The sequence below is a fragment of the Prionailurus viverrinus genome, chromosome C1 (assembly GCF_022837055.1).
Source record: "Prionailurus viverrinus isolate Anna chromosome C1, UM_Priviv_1.0, whole genome shotgun sequence".
Classification (NCBI taxonomy): domain Eukaryota; kingdom Metazoa; phylum Chordata; class Mammalia; order Carnivora; family Felidae; genus Prionailurus; species Prionailurus viverrinus.
Genome location: NC_062568.1, coordinates 109990956 through 110015252, shown reverse-complemented (window position 1 = coordinate 110015252; position 24297 = coordinate 109990956). Strand labels below are relative to the sequence as shown.

The window sequence follows — 24297 nt, the reverse complement described above, 5'->3', positions numbered from 1 at the left end:
TGAGACCCCACCCAAACCACAAGAATCAAGGTACCAGCCTACCAATATCCCCAGATACCTGTTGAATTGGACCATTACTGACTACTTTGTGGATTTCGTTCTTAGGGAAGATGTGCACCCTCTCCTGACACTCAGGTTCTTTCCCTGCTGTTTGCTGCCAGCAATGGTAAGACCTCAAGCTGAACTCAAGCTTAAGTGCTTGGTTCTAAATTCCAACTGCCCCTTGGAACAGTTGAGTCTTCATCAGTCCCTGAGCTCATTTTTTGTTCTGCTCAGTCATATAGATCAAAAGTTACTATGGGGACACTTGGGTGGCTCAGTCTGTTAAGTATTGACTTCAGCTCAGGTCATGGTTCTGGAGTTCAAGCCCCGCATTGAGCTCTGCACTGACAGTGTGGAGCCTGGTTGGGATTCTCTTTCTCTCTCTCTCTCTCTCTCTCTCTCTCTCTGTCCTTGTCCCTCTTGCGCATGCTGTCTCTCTCTCTCTAAATAAACTTTTTTTTAAAAGTTACTATGGACTAGTTTGTATCCTCTAGAATTTTCAGTGATTTGGAGGGGAAAATTTAAAAAAAGAGAGAAGGGGGGCGCCTGGGTGGCTCAGTGGTTAAGCTTCTGACTTCAGCTCAGGTCATGATCTCATGATCCGTGAGTTCGAGCCCCGTGTCGGGCTCTGTGCTGACAGCTCAGAGCCTGGAGCCTGTTTCAGATTCTGTGTCTCCCTCTCTCTGACCCTCTCCTATTCATGCTCTGTCTGTCTCAAAAATAAACGTTAAAAAAAAATTTTTTTTTAAAAAGAGAGAAGGGGGGATTCTTTGGGAGTCATATGTTCATTATCCTGATTGTGTGATGGGTGTTATGGGTGTGCACATATGTCAAAACTTATCAAATTGTACACTTTAAGTATGTGTAGTTTACTGAGTGTCAATTATAACTCATTAAAGCTATAAAAATGTAAAAGAAAAAAAAGAAACTCAACCGTGCCTTGAATCCTAATGGTTTCCTAAAGAAGGAATCTCCTTTAATAGTTAATTTGAGGGACACCTGGATGGCTCGGTCGGTTAAGCCTGCCTCTGATCTGTGTCTCCCTCTCTCTCTGCCCCTCCCCCACTCACACTCTGTCTCTCTTTCTCTCTCTCAAAAACAAAATAATAAACGTTAAAAAAAATTTTTTTAAATAGTTAATTTGAGGTTGGAAGTTCCAGCATCCCTACAGGACAACTGAAAAGTAGGAACCAGGATGCCTGATTTTGATCCTGTATGCCAGCTCAGTAAGGACAAGAATCTTTTCTGAGATGTTCACTCTATTCTGAGCCTGGCCCGTAGTAGACTCGTTCAATGTCAGTTTAATGAACTAATGTTATCAGACAGAGGAGGGAGACTACAAATCCAGACCAAGTTCCAGACGGAAGGCATTCAAAGAAATAGTCTGACCCTATCGTGGCAACCAAGCTTCACGTACTCTCACCCATATACCCCTACATCTGAAGCCTGAAGAAGGGGGATGCAAAAAGAGGAGTAAGAAGTCCCTACCTAAGCCCCATTCAGCAGACAGCCTAGGAGGGATAGGGACAAACTTAGGACTAGAGGTACTTTGGGAAAGAAAGATTTATTTTTGAAATCAAGGAAAACTTGAGGGCCTGGGGTCGTTGGGGTAAGAGTTTATGGGGTTGTACAGAGGGACACCATTTGGGAAGACCAGGGGCTGGAAACATTCCATCCTGTATTAGCATATCACTGACCATTCCCATAACTCAGCCATTCTGGGATCAGCTCCCATTACCGAAGCTGCTTCCTGACTCATACTTGAACTTAGCCAAACCATCTCCCCCTGTCTGGACCCCTCTCTCTCAACAGTTTCTTCATTCTTCCCACCCTTCCCACCACTCCATAAATAATGATTGTAACAGTCCTTTGAGATTCTTTGGTAACTCAAAGAAAAGAGAGGTTCTGTTCCCCTTAATGGAAATGACTCAATCTTTCAGATGCTCTTCCTCTGGCAGCTGTACCCTCTCTTTCTCCATCAACCCCTCCAGTCTCCATTCTTCACGCCCAAAAGCAGTCCTGTGCCCATTTGCATAAATCCTAAAGCTGACCCTCATCCTCTCTAGGATGTGATCTATACCCCGCTGCTCTCTTCTGGCCCAAACCCTGGAGCCAGGCCCTGCAGCCCCCCTGTGGGCCCCTGTCTTCGAAGCAGCCCCTCCACACTCTCCTCTCAACCCAGGCAGGCTGTTTACTGCCAAACCGTGGCCTCCCACCCAGCCTAACCCAGCAGGGGGTAGGCTGGGAGAGGGACCAAGGAGGGGGCCAAATGCAGTTCCAGATTGGGGAGGAATTTGCTGCCTCTCTCACACCTAGCAGTCTGGCTGGTGGAGGGACACGAAGGGGAGGAGACCCACGGGAAGTGGCCAAGAGAGATCCACGGTTTTCAGTCTGAGGACAGAACTGGAGGGAAGAAGCCAGCTCTGTGTATCCCTTCCTCCCTTCCCCAGGAATCAGACTTTTAACCCCTCTTGGTACCTGGGCAAAGAACATGGACCATGTGAGCCCTGTGCCTCAGATCTAGAAGCCCGGTTTGACACACCATCAAATATTTTAGATTCTACATCTTGGAGAAACTCCAGGTCTCTCAGTCTCTCCTCCTTAAAAAAAGATAGTGGACGCAGGAATCACAAGATAGAGAAAAAAGATTAGAGACAGATTTGAGAAAGAGAAAGAGTGTCGATCTCCATTTTCACAGGGTGCTATTTTTCAACCTGTGGGTCTTGACCCATGGGCGGATGGATGTATTTTGAGCAATATTTTTTTCAGTGGAGAATAACAGCAGAGAACATCCTAGAAAGAAAATAGTAAGGGTAAATACTATTTCAGGTTAGATGCGCCACGATGTAGTGTATTTCTTACTATGGATCATAATTGGGGGCCATTTGTGATTTTTAAAAAAAGTGTCCTTCCCCCACTCGCCTTTGAACAGAGAAAGCAGGGACACCCAACACCACACCACCTCCTGCTTTATTTTCCATAGAGCTGGCCTCCGTGCATCTCCTCTGGTCTCATGCCGACTCCAGGCTTCAGGTTCTCAGGTCTGGGGTCCACAGCGTCAGGTGGAGCCCCACCCATGCCATCCCCATGCCTGGCCCCACCCTCCAAAGCCTGATGGAGCCTCTGGAAGCCAGGGATGCTCTTACTCCCTGAAAGAAGAAATTCAGGAGTGAAATGCACACATTTCCATCTCCTCAGCCTCCTCCCACCCACGCCAAGATGCTAAAAGGAACGTCATCTACCTGGACCGGAGAAGATGCACGATGGCAGCAGGAAGAGCTGGGGTGACTACCCTCTGAATGAATGATGTGCAGGTGAAGGAGAGATTCTGGGGTTCACAGAGTCCCACCCTGCCACTCTGCCATCGCGGCTGTCTTTCCCTGGCGTCTCTAGCCCGGGGCCTTAGGAGAGCTACTCAACAAGTCTCGGTCCCCATCCCACGTTGGTCCCCTTCAGTCTGCTTGCCCCCTGCCTCCCGCCTCTATGCACTGATTCCGCAGATTGTGTCCTCTCAACTGACCTCACTTCAAATGATCTACACCCCACAGGGCTCCCTAATGTCAGCCACCACCACATGGGGCAAAAAGAGACTCCAATTCCCTCTCTTTTCTTTCTCAAGTCCTTTCTCCAGGCTGCTTCCCCCATCACCCTTGACCCACAACTCACAACAGAGAAATCAGGAGAAGTCGCACACCCCTCAGGGCCCCGACTGCCTCACTCTTCCTGTATGCTGAGGATTCGCAGCAGAATATTATACACATCTTGTTCCATGTAACCCTGTAAGTGACAGGAAGGAAAGAAAAGGAGATAAAAAACAGAAAATGGGGAGAGACAGATAAGGAATCGTTCTGTGCTTTAGTCGAATGCTGTTTTACTAACTATGTCCCCTGCTTTATAGTATGTGATTTCTCTACAGCTGTTTCCTTGTCTTTCCAAGGAGATAATGATGTCTACTTTCCGGGACTCCTACGAGGGTTAAAAACTATGATTATAAAGCAGAGCACAACAAATGTTCGATTCTTTGTAGTTGTTATTCTTCCTAAGCAAGGAGCAAGCCACCCACCTCTCCTCCTTGGTGAGGGATAATTTGGCTCAGGATGAAACTGAGAAAGGGCATAAGGGACAGGAAAAGGCCTTGCAGTAGATCAGAGAATTGACGAGGAAAGGCAAACGCCTCTCCCCCTCACATCCATGCACAACCACTCTTGATCTGCCTAATGAGATCCGGAGACCTGGCACTGAAACATCTAAAGCCCAGCTTTCTGGGGCGCCTGGGTGGCTCAGTTGGCTAAGCAGCCGACTCCTGATACTGGCTCAGGTCACGATCTCATATTCGTGGGATCCAGTCCTGTGTCGGGCTCCACGCTGAACAGTGGAGCCTGCTTGGGATTCTCCCTCTCTCTCTCTCTCTCTCTGCACCCTCCCCTCAAAATAAATAAATAAACATAAACAAACAAAGTCCAGCTTTACACAAATGACAGGTATGTGCAGGTAGGAGGAGGGACCCCAAATGCAATGCCCCCTGCCCGACTCTCTGTCCCTAGACCCTCCCGGGCTCACCTGAGCAGCATTCAGCAGGTGCTTCCTATAGGCAGAGATGATCTCTTCATGGTTCTTCTGGGAATCCTGAGAGTGAACACCGGTGAGAGATTATGCACCCACCCCACACCCCAGCACACCCACTCTGACATGTCACCACCACCCTCCCTCCCCACAGCATGAGGAACAACAGAATGAAGTGGTTAGCTGTGCCACGTGGTCTTCCTCGGCCCATCAGTGGCCCAACCTGGGCCCCCACCTGGCCAGGCCTCTGCAATTCCCATAATCTCTCCCACGCATACCTCCCTGCCATGGGCCACCCACCCTCTTCCCTAGCGGTGTCCATTTCCCTGAGGGCCAAAACATACCTGCAGCTGCAGGGCAAGGCGAGCGTTTTCTCCCCGCACTGCCAAGACCTCCTCTGAAAGCTGTTCCAGCTTCTTCAACAATTCCTTGATCTAATAAATAAAGGTTAATAAAAAAAAAAAAACTTTTAAAGGGGCGCCTGGGTGGCTCAGTCGGTTGGGCAACCGACTTTGGCTAGGGTCATGATCTCACGGTTCATGGATTTGAGCCCCGCATCGGGCTCTGTGCTAACCGCTTCCTCAGAGCCTGGAGCCTGCTTCCAATTGTGTGTCTCCCTCTCTCTGCACCTCCCCTGTTTGTGCTTTGTCTCTCTCTGACTCTCAAAAAATAAATGAATGTTAATAAAACAATTCCTTGATCTGAGGCCAGAAGGAAAGAAAGGGGACCAATGAGGCCCAAGTCACTTCCCACCCTGACACCACCCAGGGTCAAGGTCAGCTTTCTTTTATTGGGTATAGAATATGTGCCGGAAATTTTGCACACATTGTCTCAATTCATACCCAAAACAGCTCTTCTTCTGTCCCAAGAAGAGCAAGACTTCTCTGAGAGAAGTGTGACTATTCACATTTTGTAGATAAGGAGACCAAGTTAAGTAATTTGTCAAGATCATACAGCTAATAGGTAATGAAATAATGATTTGAACCAAGATCTCTTTGAATTCATTGTTGGTGCTCTCCACTCTGTACCGAATCCTGATCTACTCGTGGCTGCTGACCACCGAGGGAAATAGAAGTGAGTTTTGTTTTTGTGGTTTATGAGGCTGAGGCACAAACTTGGTTAATGGTAACCAGCGGTAATAGAACGGTGGAAGTAGGGACACTAAACATAGCTCACTTTTATTTACTGAATGCTTACCATTTACCAAAAGTTGTTTTGAGTATTTTAAATATAGTATCTTATTAATGTAATGCTCATGAAAACCCTGTTATTGTCCCCATATCATAGAGGAGATTATAGATGAGGCCTAGATAAGAGACTTAGAGGTTCAGAGAACTCACCCAAGATCAAGCAGTAAGTTTTGAAGCTGAAATTCAAATCCAGACGATGCCAGACCCCACAATTTTCTTTTGCACGTTTGTCTACATGCATCTTCTCCTTCAACACCAACACAAAATTCCTCCTTTCTTTACTTAGCCCCACCCACACTGATTCCTATTCTGCATAACAGTCCTTCTCTTGGTATGCCCTCTACGTTCCAAAAAACATATACGCCCTATATTTTTAAATCACTCTACCTTTGACCAGACACACAACCTTTAATAAGACATCTGATCTCATTCATTTCATAGGCAGTTCTAAAATCACTACATCCATTTCTAAATTGATTTTTTTCGGATTCCTCAAACACATCTCCTAGAAACATGGAGACTTGACACTGACTGTTGGAGTAGTCGCTGGGAAACTCCGGTTTCTAACACGGGGGTTTTCAAACTTTTTAATTTGCATGGGGGCTCTCCCTGTTGATGGCAATCTTAGGTAGAACTCGTTGGGACTGAAGTGGAAAGGGGAGAGGGAGGTGTTCCAGGCTAGCCTACTCTTCTAAACCCATCGGCCCCTGAGTCACCTCCTCCGAACCCCAGCAAAACCACAGCAATCCACCCCGACGGACCTCAGGCCTCTTGCTGGGCTGATACAGCATCTGCACTGTTGAAGAGACCCATGCTAATAAACCTTAGCAGTCCAGGGCCTGGGCTAGCTCTGGCCTGGCCGCCCTGCTTCTAACCCCGAGTCCCACATTCGAATACCTAAGCCCCCTCCTCTCTTCTATCTATACCTTAACCTTACCTCCAATCTTAACCCCAAATCCCCGAGAGCCCGGAGAACACAGCGTGGTCCTTGCAGATGACGTGAGTTCGGTTCAGCGGTATGAAACTGACTAAACCAAGGCTGGTGCGTGTCGGCGAACCCTGAGCCGCACGGACACCTTCCCCGATGGCTGCTTCGCCCCGCTCACCTTGGCCTCCTTGTCCCGGCAGGCCCCGATGAGATGCTCCACCTTGTCCCTGAGCACCTCGGCCGTCTTCTCAAACTGCTGGGAGCGCCCGCGCAGCTCGGCGGCCTGGCGCTCCTGCTCTGCGGCCCGCGCCGCCAGGTCCCCGCTGCGGCGCCGCTCCTCAGCCGCGGCCTCGCGCAGCCGGCCCATCTCCCGGCACGCCGTGTTATACTTCTCCAGGAGGGCCTTCAGCTCCTGGCCCCAAGCCTGGGCCTGGGCCACCAGCGAGCCCCGCGTTTTCTCGTGCTGCCGCAGGCTGGCGGCCTCACGGGCCCGCAGCTCGGCCACCTCCTCGGTGGCCTGGTACAGCAGCTTCTTCAGCGTCCCGATCTCCTGGCTCTTCCCGCTCATCGTGGCCTGGACAGCCCGCAGCTCCTCCTCCAGCTTCCCCAGGTCCTGCTCCAGAGCGGCCACCTGGGGGGAGACTGGGCCCTGTGAGAAGGTGCCGGGTGGCTCCCCGCGGGGGCCGGGGAACCCGCGCAGCCGCCGGTTTTCCTGCTCCAGCCGGGCCAGCGAGTCTTGGGCCTTGCGGTGCCCGTCGGCCAGGGCGCGGATGCAGGCCCGCAGCTCCTCCAGGGGTTCGGCCGCCGTGCGCCCCGCGACGCCCCTGCCCACCACGTCCGGCGGCAGGTCGTCCCACAGCCCGCGGAGGTCACTGCTCTGGGAGGCCAGGCGCTGCCGCAGCTGCTCGGTGGCCTCCTTCTCCGCGGCCAGTTCATCTGTCAGCAGCCCCACGCTGCGCCGCAACTGCCGCAGCTGGTCCTGCGCCTCCGGCTTGGGGACGAAATCCCGCTGCAGACGCTGGCTCAGGGACTGCGGCTCCCCCTGCAGCCGCTGCCTCTCCTGCCCCAGCTGCCCCAGCTCCCCCAGCAGGTTACTGTTGCTCAGCCGCAGGGCCGCCACCTCCTTCTCCAACCGTCCCTTGGCCGGACCTCCTCCAGGCACCTGTCCCCTTGCGGGGGCCCCTAGAGGCTCTCCGCGAGCCCCAGGAGCCCCTGGCCGCCCCCCTTCATTCTCTTCGGAGGTGGTCTCTGGGCCGGCGTGCAGGGCTCCCTCTCTGGGCCGGGCAGCGGCGTCAGGGCTCACGGGTAATCCCGCCTTGGCCCTGTCCAGCCTCACCAGCACCTGCTCCAGCCTGGCCTCCATCTTCTCCCAGGCGGCCGCCGCAGCCTCGGCCCGGGGTGTCCCCAGAGCTCCCTCCAGGACCGGCCTTGACAAAGCCCCTCGGGCGGCATCCTTTTCTCGCCACACCGCGGCCAGCTCCTCCCTCAGTTGTAGCAGGAGCTGGTTCACGTCTCTGGGGCCCACTGGTGCAGCCGCCGTGCCTGCTGGTTCAGCCCCTGGGGCCCCGGGCCCCTCTTTCTGGTCAGCACGTGGTTTGTCGGTGTGATCAGGGCCAAGGGCCTGTCCACCGCTGGTGGTCAGCTGCTGTCCTGTGACTTTCCCAATGGTCTCAGACCTGGGGCTCTGGGGTGGCCCCTGTTCTTCCGGTTGGGCCCCTCCAGGGGCTTCATACGGGACCTCCCCCGAGACCGAATCCTCTGCTTTCTTAGAAGCTAACGCCCGTTTGGCTGCAGCTGCAGCTGCTGCCTGCTGCTGCTTCTTTAGTTCTTGAATGCGCTCGGCCAGAAGGTCCAGGGGACAACCCTGCTCCATGCCATCTCCTCCAGGCCGGAGACTAGAGCCCTGCCCTCCTGGAGTCCCAGGCTGTGGTGAGAGGAGAAGCCCCAGCTCCTGCACCTGCTCTCGAATCCCATTCTCCAGGCCCAGGCAGGCTGCAGCTCGAGCCTCACTCTCTTCCGTCTTTCGCACCAGCTCCTGCTCCAACTGAGAAACCTTCCTCTGCTCCTCTTCATACTTCCGCCTCCACTCATCCGGGCATGGGTCTTCCTCCTCCTCTTCCTCGGGCTCCGCTCTCCACGGGCTCTGGGGTGGAGAACCCACCTGAGACTCTGATGGGGAGGCCTACATAAAAAAAGGAATAGTGAAGTCGGGCAGCTAGCCCAGCCCCCGGACGGCCTTTCCTCTCTTAGACTGTCTTGATGCCCCGAAGACCACTCCCTGGGAGATATCCCAGTGAGATAGCCTGGGGAGGGAGATGGGGAGGGGAAGGTCAGAGGCAAAAGGCACTTAGGGTCTTACCTGGGATGTAAGATCCAGATGTTGAGCAAGCCCCTGACCTATACAAAAAAGCAGGGGGGGAGATGAGAGCAGAGATAGGTCCTCTTCCAGCCCACACTTTATCTTCAGACTTTTTCTGAGAGGAACAGTCCCTCGATGCAATAACCTTCCCATACATGTCTTCGTGGTGCCAGGAGCCACCCCCATTGAAAGGGTCCCTGACTATCTAGCATCTTCGGTTCACCATCCCAGAGATGGGCCAGCTCATTCATTTTGTCTGCTCACTTATTTATTGGGCACTGTGTCAGGCACGGTTATAGGCACCAGGACCTCACTGGTGAGCAAAACAGCCAGTGGCCGGCCTAGTGGGGGAGACGGAGACTGACCGTCAAATCTCACGAATAGATTTACGATCACAACCCATAAATGCTAGCGATAGTACCAGGCAGAATTGCCTTCAGCGAGACAAGGCTGCATGAAGGGACTTTGTGACCATGCTTTTGAGAATTTGGGCTCATTTCACAAATAGCAGCAATAAGTAAATCAACATTCCACTAGCTAGTGACGATAGAGGGATTCTTTGTCCAGGAACAAACGGCATTCTAAGAAGCTTCTGGGATTCTAAGGCTATCCGGGAGAACTTCGAAATTACAGAAGGGAACCTGCCTTACCTCCCTGCCGCCCCTGCCGGAGCAGGGCCTGCCGGAGCAGCCTCCACAGCTCCCTGTCTTCCGAGCGTACAGCATAATGCAGAGCGTCGTGCCCCTCGTTGTCCACCGCCCCTGCGTCTGCCCCGTGGCTCAGGAGCAGCTCGGCCACCTCCGCGCTGCCTTTCTCACAGGCCAGGATCAGAGCCGACCTGTGGGTTGGGACAGATCTGGGCATAGGCCTTCCCCAGGGAATCCAGGAGTCCTGGTTCCAGAAATTCCGCTCAGAGTCAGATCTCACTCGGTGCAGCAAGGAGAACCACAGACCAGTGCCAGCCAATGACAAAGCGTTCGAGCAGACCAGAACTGTTCAAATGCCGTTCCTTGGAGGTGCAGCATCAGAAAGCCGGGGGCCAATTTGAAGGGCTCTGTGTTCATCTACTTTCTATATTGAGGTGCTGCGTGACTTCTTTATTGGCAAAAGGATCCCATTGCTTAGAAGATAGTTTGAAAACCAGTAAATTAAGCAAATGAACCCAGAAGCATCGATTCCACTCCCGGAGTCATCTGTGCCAGGAAGTCATCTGTGCCTTCTGAGCAACTGCTCAGAAGGAAGGAGGTTCCCAAGAAAACAGAGACTAGTCTTCCTTCTTCCCCAAAACACAGACACACACACACACACACACACACACACACACACACACACACACACACACACTTTGCCCAGGGGCTCCTTTCTAGAGCGGTCAATGTCTGGATTTGGGAAGGCGGGTGGGGAAGGCTCACTTGGCATCCTTGTCCGTGACATTAACCTGGGCACCTTTCTGCAGTAGCTGTGAGCAGATAGCTGCATGGCCACCCAGCGATGCGATCATTAGGGGTGTACGTCCGTCCTGCACAGATTGTGGGAAGGGAGGGGAGTTCATGAGGATCCAGGGGGAGCCAGGGGCTTGACAATTCTACCAACTGCCCTCTCCCGACACCTCTGCAGAAAAAAGCCCAGATCCAGGGGCTGAATACTCCTTTCTGAAGGGTGAGAAGTCCTCCAGGAGATAAGGCCTAACCTCTCCATGAAGAAGAGGAGGAGGAGCAGAGGGAGAAGGAAGAGGAGGTGTGTGCAGCCGCGGTCATGGAGCTGAGCCAGTCAAGCTCTGAGAGAGAGAGAGAGAGAGGGAGGGAGAGTAGCAGCCTCCCTGCGAAGGTCACCGCCCAGCGGACACTCACATTATCTGGGACGTTCAGGAAGGCTTCGTGGTCACACAGCAGGAGAACACTTGAGGCACAGCCAGAGGAGGCTGGGGGAGGGATGGTTGGGTTAAGAAGAAGCAGGAAAGATACCTAGTCAGACTATGACCCAACATCGCCGCCAACCATTTCAGCAGTCAGCCCTGGCCTGCCCTGCTCCCCAAATGTTGTCTTCCCTCCCCTTCCGCCCACTGGTCCCTGCAGCCACCCCATTTCCCACCGGTCCCCTGGCACATACCTGCCCAGTGCAGCGGACTACGATTTTCTGCATCCACAGCATCTTCATTGGCACCATGCTGCAAACAGCCACAAAGGAGAGCAGCATGGGGCATGGCGGGTCCACTCTTATCACATACCCCCTCTTAGGGCACCAGCTTCCATAGTACTATGGGGAGGGGAAGGAGGACCGTGGCTCTGGCCAACTACTAGGCAAGCCCAATCCACCCCTGGTGGATGATAAGCAGCCTTGAAATTCAGCCCTGGGTCCTAAACCTAAGGCCCAAGAAAAATCAGATTATAGGCAAAGAAGCACGTTAGGGAAAATGACACCTGGGTCCATGCCTGGGACTTTAGGATCATAATCAGAGAACTTGGAAAGGGCCAGGAAGAACAAAAGCAGAAGAGCCATTTGCCCCATGGCCTGTTGAACTGTGCCTTTTGGAGACCAGTTTCTAGATCGTCTGCATGTCGTTTCACCTATATATCTGTCTTAGTGCTCCTAGCCTGCAAGCTCCTTAAAAACAGATGGTAGAATTTGGGGTGGATGTGAACACCTCTGTCCTCCGGCCATCCGCCCAGCCACTCAGCAGTTGGCCTCTGCAGGGGCTCTGCCAATGGCATGTGAATGACGGGCAGGCAGTCCCTGGGAACACAGCTCTATGACCGGCCCTCAAGGGCAGCATGAAGCATGGTGTCCGCACATAGTAGGCATTACATAAAAGTTTGTGAATTAATGAATACGTGATTATCAGCTCTCTTGCTGATGAGAGGGGGATGAGAGGGGTCCATTTGACCAAATGTTGCTTGTGATATAAGACAAAGTTAGAAGATTCTAGGCCCACTTCCTCCCTTCCCACAAGTAGTATCAAGAGATTTCTGTTACCTGCAGCAGGACTTTGACACATTGTGGCTGGCAGGAGATGGTGGCCAAGTGCAGGGCAGTGCTTCCTGGAAAGAGAAAGAAGGGGAGATGGAGGGCGGGTGGCCCCATGCAAGCCGATGACTCACAGGGAGGGAAGGCAAGAGACGCACAGATAATCAGGGGGAGATTAGAGAGAGAAGCAAGCTCTCAGCCCCATGGGGCCAGAAATTCCTGTTCCCCCAGTGCCTGGTACCTGGCAGAGGTAGGAGTAGGGGTGAGGTAAACCCAGAGAAGGGTTTGCAGAGAGGGGAGCCCCTGGAAGGATGCTGGCCAGAGCCGGTGAGGAAGATGTGGGGGCCACAGTTAGAACTTCCGGCAGTTGGTGTCTCCCCATCCCCCCCCCCCCCCCCCCCCCGCCACTGCTGCTGTAAAGGGAGAGGCCAACAGCTTGGCCCAGTGCATGGTCTAACTCACCATCCTCGTTTTTGCTGTTGATGTCAGCTCCATTTGCCAGCAGGATAGTCAGACATTCTGTCAGGCCTTTGGAGGCTGCCAGATGAAACCTGCCAGAATCAAGGCCAAGGGACAGAAGGATGAAGGGACCAGTAGATGAGGGATGCGGGAGGTCCTTCACCCCCAGAGCCAATCCCCACAACAGACAGGGGAGTTCCCAGAGCCTGACTTTCTGAGGAAAAGGCTATGTGGCTTACTGTCACAAAGCCAGAGGAGGCTGGGAAGCAAAGACAGAAGAGCTACAGGTCTCAAGCAACCTAGACTCTTGCAGGGGTGTCCAGGGAGCGCATAGCTAACCACCTGTTGCTCTGACCACATGACCCTTTACAGACTGGGACTGTCCTAGAACAAGGCAGCCAGAGAGCAGAGCAGCGGACTGGACATTTGAAGGCTCACTTGGGCAGAGACAGGGATAATGTCCCTCCTGTCCAGATCACTCTGTCTAGCCATGTGATGCTCATGGCTACCACTTGGTTCCTAATGGCTCAAGCTTACACACCCTCCTACCCTTGCAATAAATAAACGTTGTTGTTAGAAATACACCGTTTTCTGTTTGTTTCATGGGCTTCCTGTCTGGTTTTTTTGTTTTGTTTTTTTGCCAGTTTTGTCAACCTGGGTTGTGAGATTGGACTCAGGATAGCTTCTTCTCTCACCATGTGTAGCACTTGATCCATAGCAAACCCTGACCAATACGCTTTCCGATTAAGACAAAAAGGGCTCTGAGGCTGTAGGCACTCCCTGGTCCTACCTGATCTTGGGGTTTAGGACTTTCAAAGGGAACCACATATCAAGGGGAGGGAGGGTGCTGGGAGGGGCTACTCACGAGGACTGGCCGCTCGAGTTCAGCTTGGTGGGTCGGGCCGACTTCCTCGAGGCCAGGGAGGCCACGCGTCCCACATCCCCCCGCTGCACTGCCTCCAGCAGCTTCTGGTCGCGGCGGTTCCATTTCTCCACCTGGTCCAGGGCCACAAATGGTGGGAACAAAGGGGGTGGGGTTGGAGTGGAAAAAGGAAAGAAGGATGACAGGCAACAGAAGAGAGACATTGCCGAGGTCCTTCCAACATGCCACAAGTTCCTCAGCCTAGATCATTCTGTGCTGCACTGAGAAACCACTGCTGGTTATTGTCGGCCCTGTAGACTACTGGGTTTACGGTCATGTTCGAGTACTGGATGCAGAGTATTTCAGATGTCTTTTTTTTTTTTTAAATCATCATATGTGATTATTGCTGTCAGGTGCACAAGCTCAGAGCGATCCTAGCCACGACGCCTTTCCCTTTGGCTCTCCAGGTCTTGCCCGAGCAAACTGAACCACACCGACCACTCCCAGTTGGGCTCACGTTACCGCTCATCTCCCCACGCTGCTTTGCTTCTTGTCCTCAGATTTCTGCGATGCCAAGGCACCTAGCTTTACACCACGGCTAGGAGTCCAAATACCCAGCCATACATGCCATCTCTACCCCTCGGCTTTGGGCCCCCAACCTGGGAGGGGAAGCAGAGTTTCTGTTTTCCCATCTCATTTCTATGCCCTTTCCGTCCCCTTCCATGGCACAGCCACCCAAAGGCAAAGATAGGTCTCTAGCTAGGCTTAGGAGGCAGCTCCCGTCCCGCTCCCTCCCCAGGCCTCCCTCCTCTTCACCCCGGCAGGGAGCAGCTGTCCCCGGCAACAGCCACACCTGCATGCATTGTTCCATCATTCCCGCTTGACTTTTGCAGGTGGCGGGGTAATTACAATAATTGAGGTATGGCAGGGCGTGAAGGAGAGAGAGCTGTGTGGAAACACCCAGGGCTGAGAGCACAGAACAGCCTGGTTGGATCCAGAGAGGGGAAGGGATGCAAACATCTGGGCTATGGTGAAAAGGGTCCTGGATACACATTTTGTCAGCAGGCCCGAGTTCGGGGCCTGGTTCGGCCACTATCTCACCTCTGGGACCCAGAACAAGCGACGGAACACCTCTGTTTCCCCATCTATAACGTGTGGGAAATAATTACTACCTCATCACGCTGTGAGCATTAAATGAGCTAACCTCATATGAGGTATATAAAATCTCTTTGTAACCTGTAAAGAACCCTACCAGCGAGCGTATGTATTCTTCTAACCAAACAGGAAGTAGGAGGGGCTGGGGGGTGATACATTACATTTTATGAGGTGTAATCGCAACAAGAAAGAGGCTTTGGGAGGAGGTGGAAAAAAATAGGGTCTACGGCAGCCCAATAACTCATTTTCGGAAACTATTTTCATAGCCAGGGCAAACTATGTCGCAAAAGCAGGAGAGATTTGAAACGCCCACGCCGTAAGAGTGATCTCAGGCTAGTACAGCCCTTGTGACTCCATACAGTCTTTTTCAAGTGCTGTTTCAATTAGCCTCTCAACATCCCTGGAAAGCAGGCAGGGCTGAAATTATTTGATCTGACAGCAGAAGAAACTCAAGCACACTGTCGCTGGATAACTGTCCAGGGTCACACCACAAACTAGTGGTGAAATTGAGATCACAACCCAGGCCACCTGACGCCCAATGCTGGTCCTCACCACCAGACCACACACACGCACTACTGTGAAAGAGGGTTTACTTATTTCCATGTACACAGTCTAAGGCGGCCTCCGGGGCAAAGCCACCCACCCTCAGACGCTACTCCCTGCACAGAGAAGAGTCTCCAAACAGGTTAAGTCTCCAAGGGCAAAATAAACAAAGTGTCTGCTCCATATACCAGCAGACTCTGGGATGTAGGAACATGTTATCCAATGTCCCTTGAGGACGAGTTACAGCCAGAAAAAGCAGAAAGTTAGAATTATGCCTCCACCGCAGGACACTGCCATCAGCTGATCTCAATCTGAAGTCCTCCGCTTAAAATCCTGATTCTAACACGTTCTGCCCTTGTGAGTGTAGGCATGTAACGACTTCTCTGAACCTCAGCTTCCAAGTGATATAATGTGCTATAAAGCACCTAGCACTATGCCACATAGTGGGTGCACAATAAATGCTAGTTCCAATCCCCATCCTTCCTAGCCTTGCTGGGCACATTTTGGATGTGCCAGAAATTCTGGGTTCAGAATTCTCCATACAGGGGAATGGGAGGCAGGGATCTTGCCCATATCAGCCAATGCATAAGAACCAGGCTGTAGAGATGGTGAAGGTGGGTCTTAGCAACATAGACACGTTTCTTTCCACTAGAGAGCTCTAAATCCACCTGATTTTTTAAATATATATATTTTTAAAGTTTTATTTATTTATTCTGGGACAGAGAGAGGCAGAGAAAGGGAGAGAGAGGGGATCCCAAGCAGGCTCTGCACTGATAGCGCAGAGCCCGACCCAGTGCTTGAACCCACGAACCATGAGACCTTGGCCTGAGCCAAGATCAAGACTCAGATGCCCAACTGAGCCACTCAAGCGCCCCTAAATCCACCTTGTTTGTTTCCTATAATCTTGTTACCCTAAGAAGAATTTAGAATAGGTGGAAATTCGTCACGGCCAAACCTCTGTAGAACTAGGATGAAGGACAGAGGATGCTTCCATATTCCAAGAGCCAGTCCACTGCTCACCCCAGCTCCTTGGACAAGAGGCACTGGGTTGCCATCACAGCCTCAAGGGAGCAATCACCACATTAATCAGCAGACTCAAAAACAAGGATAAGCTTTGTATTTCTGTAACCAAGATTAGGGGCCTTTGTACAAGTAATTGTGGCCTTACCTTATCTCTGGCTGTGTGCCCATAAGCATCCTACTGAGATGTGACACACCAACAGGAGAGAGAGAAAGACTGGCTATGTGTGTAGGACAGGTGCGTGGAAATGGAAAGGCTGCCTTAGAGGAAGCAGGAGCTGACTCTCAAAAAAAAATTTTTTTTAATGCAATTGACATTCCTCTAAGCTGATTCAGTGCCAACTGTTGAAAGCTATTTTTTGGTCTACTTCCTACATAGGCAGAGAAAGCTAATAGGTAAGACTCCCTCAAAAAGCATCATCTATCAATCAGACTAAAATAAAACGAGACCATAAGAGTCGGGTTTTTATTTGTGTCTTTGTTTTGCTCTTTATATTCTGGATAACTTAGATTAACTTTAAAATGATCACTGATCTTCGCTCCTGATCTCAATCTAAGGGTGCGGGGATCTGGCCCTGGACCCGGGGGTGGGAGTGGAGACAGGTAGGGGCAATCCTCCGGTGAGACTTGGAAGCCAGGCTTTGGGAGTGGCCAGGAAGGCTTGTTGCATTGTTTCTCTGACAAACATGTTCAGAGTGGTTAGCCACCCAAGGAGTGGAGGAATTTATCATAAGGGTGAGGAAGTTTCAGGAGGAAACAATTTGCAGCGGACACTGGCCTATTTTTTAAGCTTTTTGTGATCCATCCTGACCGAGGCAACTGTTTTCTTTCCAGCTAGATAGTTCTAAATCCACCCAATTCACTTCCTATGAGCTTGTGACACTAAAGAGAGTCGAGAATGGGTGGAAATTCTTCATAGCCAAACATCTGTAGAGCTGGCGTGAGGGAGGGATGTTTCCAAATTCCAACATTCCGTCCATTGCTTACTCCAGCACCTTGGAAAGGAGACACTGACCAAGGATTGGAGAATCAGGAAAAATGAAATCATTTCCCCATTCCTAAGGAGCAGGCCGACTGCACAGACCGGAAAGGGAAGGGCAATGTGGAGGACTTTCAGTGACTAGGGAAGAGTCCGTGTGAATCAGGAAATCATTATCAGTTAAGACAGAATCTGAGTAGCTTCAGTTTCTGGTACCTATCCTAGTCAGCCAGTAAATGCATTTTGATTGGCTGATCCATGTGTGGAGATGACGGGAGAAGCAATCACAAGTGGGACAAGGACAGGCCTCAACAGAGTTCCTACTCTTGCCTCATAGCTCACTCACGTCCAGGCTTCTGTGGCCTGCCCTTGTAGAGCGAGCTGAGCTGTTCTCATGTTTGCTCCTGAGGGACACCACTAGGTCAGGTTAGGCTAAGTAACATTCCCACAGGTCGCTGGCTACTTCACTTCTAAATGAGCCCCAATCCCAATCTCCACAGAAAATGCCATCCCCCGATAGGGGGTCTCTCTATAAGAGATCTTCAGGGAAGAGGCAGCTACGTCCTCTCTGTGCCCCACCTTCTGTAATCGGCCTCGTGTTGTTTTCTGGGAGAACATGGGGAATAGAGTGACTTCTACTGGGAGCTCTCAGAGAGCATCCACTATACCCTCTTCTCCTATGGTCACCTTTCCCCAACTCAGTCCAGGAAGCAGAGAGCACAAGGCCTAAGCAACTGAGTAAGGGTTCTGAATGAAGGAAGATTCTGGGGAGAAGCAGGCAGGAGGTCTTGACTGGTCCAAGAACCAGTCTGATAACCAGACACTGCAGTGAGCTGGCCAGGGTGGATTCTGCAGGCAACTTACCCAGTTTCTTGGGGAGCTGCCAGACAAGTATGTCTCCTCTACCAGTGCCTGCCAGGCTGGGGGACTGCAAGATTAACCCACAGAGAGCAGGCAGAAGGAGGTTGGGGCAAAAGGGGGAAAACTAGGGTTGACAACCATTGGGCAGAGAGGGGCAGGGAGCCGAAGGGGGCAAGGAGGAGGCTGCTGGTGTGGGAGTACCAATTGGAAAGAAGTCTGGAGCGATGTTGGAGAGCCACTGGTGCTGATGAGATAGCAGGAGTGGAAGACGCCGGGTTGGGGGGGGGAGGGGGAGATGGGAGGCAGGGACAGAGAAGATTTTGAAGCAGGGCTAATGGAAGGCACTGGCCTGGGAGTTTGTTGGGCCGAGAGGAAACAGCAAGGATAGAGCCATATGAGAGGGCAGGGTTGTAAGGACAGATCAGGGCTGAAAATGGGGCTGTGGGGCAAAACTTGGGACATAGAATGGAACTTGGGGCTGAGCAGGGGCTGGGGATAGAGCAGATGTTTGGTGTTCAGTACTGTGAGAGAGCAAAAGTAGACACGGCCTTCAGGGAGGGGCAGGGGCTGCAGGAAATATCTTAGAAGTTGGGGGTGTACATGCTAGGAGGACAAGAAAGGGCCAAGAGAAAGGAACTTGGGGGAGGACAGACGTTAGGAAGGCAAGTCAGCAGCTAGAGGACCAGGGTCTTGGGGAAGGCAGGGCTGGCGGGCTGCACTGCGGGAGTGGAAGAGCTGGAAAGACCGATAAAGAGAAAAGGCGATGGTGCATGAAGATGGGACTCAGGACTTCTGTCACCACAGGGCTTGGACCCCAGCCCCATCCTCCCGGACATTTTGGCACCTACCGCCACCTGTGAGCTGGAGCAGGAGAAGATGCGCTTCATGGCCAGGGCCAGAGCCACGGGGGGACGGGGACGCGCGGAGAACGGGGCTACAGGTTCCCGAACCCACGGGACTCGGCTGCGGCTCTGCAAGAGAGAGCTGTCAAAAGCAGAGTGGGACCCGTTCCAGGACCCGCCCCAGGACCCGCTGGGTTCAATCAGATACGAGAACCCGAGAACTGGCCTTAAAACTCCGCCCCTGGCCCTGCCCTACTCTGACGTTGCAAAAGCAAAAAACCTGCAGTCTTTGGCTGCGACTTGGGCATGGTCTCAAACCTCGCCCTCCCAAAGCAAACCCGCCTCCGGCTCCAACCCACTCTATGGCAGAAGGTACCACCGGAGCTCAGGCTAAAACTCCGCCCCCAGCCCCACCCCTCCGCAGTTTCAGGCTGCGGCTCCGCCCCCAAGCCCCGCCTCAGCTCCGCCCTTTCAGGCGTGGCTTCAGGTCTGAGCTTCGCTAGGTCGGCTGTGTTCTTACCAACTGTCGCGTTTAACCACTGGTGACGACGCTTTTATTATATCCAGAGACATCTGGCCTGCTTAATTACCTCTGCTTCCTTCCCCCATTCCCTGACCAAAAACCCAAGCACAAAAGAGGCTTTGAAGAGAGCAATTTGGAAACCGGAGGAGAGTGTGGTGCAGAGCATTGAGCTGGGATGATTGCATGACCCTCCGCAACCTGGGGGGAAAAAACCTGAGGGAAAGGAGATCGGGCTTAATATTGTAACAAAACCTGTAAGTTAGAAAATAGCAGAGGGGGAGGAGAGAATTCTTATGTTAAGTAGCTCCCATTTGAAATAAACCCCACAAAACTGTCTAAACTATTTCCACTGCCCTTTAAATTCAGATTCTCAGCAATTCTTGAATTGTCAGTTGCAGCTAACTGGTCTGCCCATGTGTCCTTTTGATAAGGGATAGGAGCAGAAAAATGTTCACCGTTAGCCCAGAAGGCTTACCTATAAGTTTCAATAAGAATCAAATACCAGCTGGTTGCTACATTCTTAAAGGGAGGGTCTCATGACTGCCTATAAATCTCACTGATCATTAATATTGAACTCAATGATAAGCACCAGAGAAAACTTGCAAAAGTACTTTTCGGAGTAGAAATTTGAAGAAGGCATTTTTATGATCTAATACTCCTTGCACATCCCCTCCCCCTTGAGCACTAAGCATATAACCACCAGCTTCATTCACACAGCAAAAGAACAACTCTTTCTGCTCCCTGTCCCTGTGTTACTAAAATAAACTTGCTAAGTTGCAACATACAACATCTCAAGAATTCTTTCTTGACCCGTGTGCTCAATGATTCTACATTTTTGGCGGCCCATACGGGGACAAGGGAGTGAATTCAGAAGCTTGATGTAACTTTGTAAATCTTCGTTACCCCCCGTCTTTGTTTCTTACCTGTTTTTCTTTTTCAGAGATGTCCTGAATAGTATGACCCTTCAGAGTGTGTCCTGTTGCCCAGGTGCTCAGGAGAGGAACTCTTGCCCATAGCCACACAACAGAGAGGGATGAACTCTTGCCACCAGGTGGACACTATTACCTCAGCCCTAATGGCATTGGTCCAACCAGACTCTCCTTGTTTTTCCTGTTCTTTTAACCAATGTATTCTTGTTGGGCATGGGATGGCCATATATGTCTTTAGGATGGCCACCAATCTCAAGACTTCCAGGTAAAGTTTCCTCCTAAATAACCCGGTATGATCCCTTGATGAGCATAAAATCCAAGATATGTAAGGCTGTGTGCTTCCTGAAAGGGACCGGATGAAGCGATTGATTACCCAGTTGGGGCACTCACCCAACAGGGCACCGAGCTCTTGGGACTGGATCATGGATAAAGCTCACAACAAAGTACCTGGGGACACCTGGCTGGCTCAGTCAGTAGACCATGTGGCTCTTGATCTCATGGCCATGAGTTCAAGTCCTATGTTGGGCATGGAGACTACTTTAAAAATAATAATAATAAAAGAAAAGAAAAAGAAAAAGAAAGTTGCCCAGAACACGTAGGAGTTCCATACTTTCATTTTTTCATACTCTCATTTTGTCCTTACCCATGGGCTGCTTGGCATGTTCCATCCTGCTCTCAGATTGAAAGTACTTCTAGTTTAGATATATGACAATTAATATGATATAAAATAGCTGCCCCTTCTTAACAAGGGCCAAGACTTCTACCCCATCCATTAATACCAGATCTAGAGCTTAGGGTACTATTATTGGTCACCAAATACTTTGGCTCCCCCAAAATGGAAAGAGGCAGCCCCAATCTCTGCAGCATTTCAGTCCATTCACCAGCACCTATTGTAGTCTATAATGAAATGGGGAAGGGAAGGGAGGTCAACATGCCTTCTTGAGAAGTACAAAGGTGTCAGAGCAGTCAAGAAAGAGGGACGCCTCCCCCCACTCTGAACCCCAGGAAACTTTGGCAATATTCCTGATGGGACACCATTCGGAAACCGAGGGGGGTTTTGGTAATGGACTCGTAGTTAATGTACTCTCTTCATTTGTTTTGTAGGAATTCACTATGGGATCAGCTTCCTCAATCCCAAAGGATTACCCTTTGGGCTGTCTCCTAACACACTGGAGTCAATTTGGACAACAGGATTTAAAGAAGCATCTCATCTTCTGTGATAATGGCCAGCCTCAATATTCTCTGGAGGATGATGAAAAAATGGCCCACTTAAGGACCAAAAATGGCCCTTAAACTTCAATACTATTTATCAGTTAGACCTTTTTTGTCAGGGAAAATGACCAAAATCCCATATTATCAGGACTTTATGGCCCTGTACTAAAATCCTGATCCATCCATACTCATTTAGCAGGGCCTGAGGACACCCCTCTCCCCACCCTGCACCCCTCAATCCACCATCGGCTCAGCTGCCTCAGGCCCTTCTACTTCTGTTTATCCATCACTTGCCTGTGCTCTATCATGTTCTCTATGTGCTCCCCTTGGTCTCTCTTGAAAACAGGTTGTTGCCAAGATCACGCACATGTCTTCCTCTTTTTCCTGAGTTACTCATCTCCTCTCTGTTTGCTTCTTCTTTTTGGGGTGAGGTCTGGAATATATCTTGAGAGAACTGGATGAATGTTGCCTGAGTCTTGTTGTATGGGGGAGGGGGTTCATTCCTGGGTTAATGGCTGCCGTAATTGGAGCCAGTCATCTGTGGTTAGTCTACCTCGAGACCTTAAGGAATATTCCCAAGGAGATGCCAAAACTCCTTTTGTTTCAGGAAAGTTCCCTGTCTTCTCTGGCCTGACATGGACTACCTGTTTTCAGTCTGTGTTGGTGGAAAGAAAAGGTGCTTCTGTTTGTCTGTCCAAGCTGATAAACTTTAGGACCGGGAGTCCTCTTTCTCTGCCCTCTGGGCTTTTATCTGCCTCCAGTCTTGCTGGTGCTACCTCACTTCCTCTGCCTCCACCTCCACCTCCTCCTGTTTCTGCACCACCATGGGCATGGTTTGCATAATTGGCTCTTGTAGCATCCTTTTTGTCTCTGGCTCCTGCCATTGGCTCCTGCTCCTCCTACCCTTGCTGTCAAGGAGCAAAGAGCACCCCTCTCCGAATTTAAACCACCCACTTCAGATTTCTCCACAGGTGACCCAACTAAAAATTGACAGTGGGGAACAAACCGACTTCTAGGTTGATCCAGGCGCAACACATTCTGTATTTAAGCTATGTTAAGTTTGTTAGTTTAATTAAGGTAGACATGTCTTTAGACCTATCAGCATTAAATACAAAACTTTTATTCTACCAATGATTGCTAATGGTCAAATAAGCTCGTGTTATTTCTGTTGCAATCTGTCAGCACAAGGTGGGTTACAATGGCAGTTAATTTTGTCTGTCTCATAAAGTTCTCACTGGCAATTGTTAAAATAGCTTTCGAAATCTTTCCACCTAAAGCTTTAAAGTGTTGCTAAGTGATAAATTGGATTGAATTAATTGGGTATCTAAGTCTTTTCCAAAACTGAGAAAATACTTACGCTTTGATTACTGAATGTAGGCTTAAATGCTTTGGCTTCTTATCACAGAGAAACTGAGGATAATTTGTATCCTCATAACATACATACATACCATGTCTTCGTGAACATACTTTATGCTTTATTGAAAGATTGTGCTTTGGAAACACATGTTTTTAGAAACCATGAAACGGGGGTGCCTGGGTGGCTCAGTCAGGTAAGCGTCTGACTTTGGCTCAGATCATGATCTCACAGTTCATGAGTTCGAGCCCTGCGTCGGGCTCTGTGCTGATGTCTCAGAGCCTGGAGCCTGCTTTGGTTTCTGTGTCTCCTTCTCTCTCTGCCCCTCCCCCGCTTGCATTCTGTCTCTCTCCCTCTCAAAAGTAAATAAACATTAAAAAAGAAACCGTGAAATGTATTCACGAATTTCAGATCTAAAGAATTTTGGTGTAACAGACTGTTCACAATTAGTTACTACTTAATTTTCACTAGGTGAAACTAGGAGACTAAGGTTTCTAAGAGTTAATATTCTGCTAAATGTAATTAAGACTGATGGAAATAAGCAACTCTGTATGTGGAAAATAGGAAATATATGAGAAAGACATAAGAAATGGAAATACATTTTGTTGAGGGAAAAAAGATAATTTTGTCCTAAAACAAGACTGGTTCTTTATCTGAATGAAGAAGAAAGTTGAAGAAGGTTTGTGAAGGGAGATCTTTGGAAAATACTTTTTTACTTTTATCTATACCCTTTTTAAATTTCTATTATTATCATTTTACATGTTGTTTTCTTACCACCAGATAATAATTCCATGCATTTCATTTTTCTTTCTTTTTTTTAAGTATGCTCCCAACTTATGACCTTGAGATCAAGACCTGAGCTGAGATCAAGAGTCAGACACTTAACCAACTGAGCCACCCAGGTGCCCCTCCATGAGCATTTCTTTCTTTCTTTTTTAATCTTTTTAAATATTCATTTATTTTTGAGACAGAGAGAGACAGAGCATGAGAAGGGGATGGGCAGAGAGAGAGGGAGACAAAGAATCCAAAGCAGGTTCCAGGCTCTGAGCTGTCAGCAGAGTCCGATGAGGGGCTGGGGCTTGAACTTGCCAACTGCAAGATCATGACCTGAGTTGAAGTCAGACGTTCAACAGACTGAGCCACCCAGGCGCCCCAGCATTTCTTAAAATACAAAATATTGCAAACTTCTAATGTGCTTTAGATATGCTTGGTTCAGCAGAAAATAGTCCATCTTGTCTTTTGATTTTATAATCCTACTGTCTTTACAGACAGAACTAGTTGCAATACAATGGTCTTTCCAGGCTGAGCACTTAGTGATCGCTATATATTCCTTAGTTTGGATAAGTATCCAACTTTTGTCATTGAGAAATTGTGTTTTCTAGAAAAAAAAAAGGAAGCCATATAGGGGTGCTCCCAGTGACGCAGTCAGTTGGGCATCTGACTTCCACTCAGGTCATGATCTCAAGGTTGGTGAGTTAGAGCCCCGCATCAGGCTCTGTACTGACAGCTCGG

At 50.3% G+C, this 24297-nt stretch overlaps 1 protein-coding gene across 3 annotated transcripts; it reads right to left on the bottom strand.

The window, feature by feature from the left end:
• Window positions 1-1884: 1884 nt before the first annotated feature.
• ANKRD35 (ankyrin repeat domain 35) lies at window positions 1885-18905 on the bottom strand. 3 transcript variants are annotated; one of them, XM_047872419.1, is made up of 14 exons: window positions 18774-18905; window positions 13371-13501; window positions 12509-12597; window positions 12056-12120; window positions 11192-11249; window positions 10933-11003; window positions 10495-10601; window positions 9733-9920; window positions 9083-9120; window positions 6902-8905; window positions 4950-5039; window positions 4603-4668; window positions 3709-3819; window positions 1885-2835 (listed from the first exon to the last, which is right to left on the bottom strand). In XM_047872419.1, exons 1-13 carry the CDS (start codon window positions 18810-18812, stop codon window positions 3757-3759), a joined length of 3009 nt encoding a protein of 1002 aa, XP_047728375.1. In that variant the 5' UTR covers window positions 18813-18905; the 3' UTR covers window positions 1885-2835; window positions 3709-3756. The 3 variants fall into 3 exon arrangements, with proteins under 3 accessions (XP_047728375.1, XP_047728374.1, XP_047728373.1); XM_047872418.1 differs by lacking the exon at window positions 18774-18905 and having other exon boundaries at window positions 1885-3191; window positions 13371-13591; XM_047872417.1 differs by lacking the exon at window positions 18774-18905 and having other exon boundaries at window positions 13371-13591.
• Between the last annotated feature and the right edge of the window lie 5392 nt (window positions 18906-24297).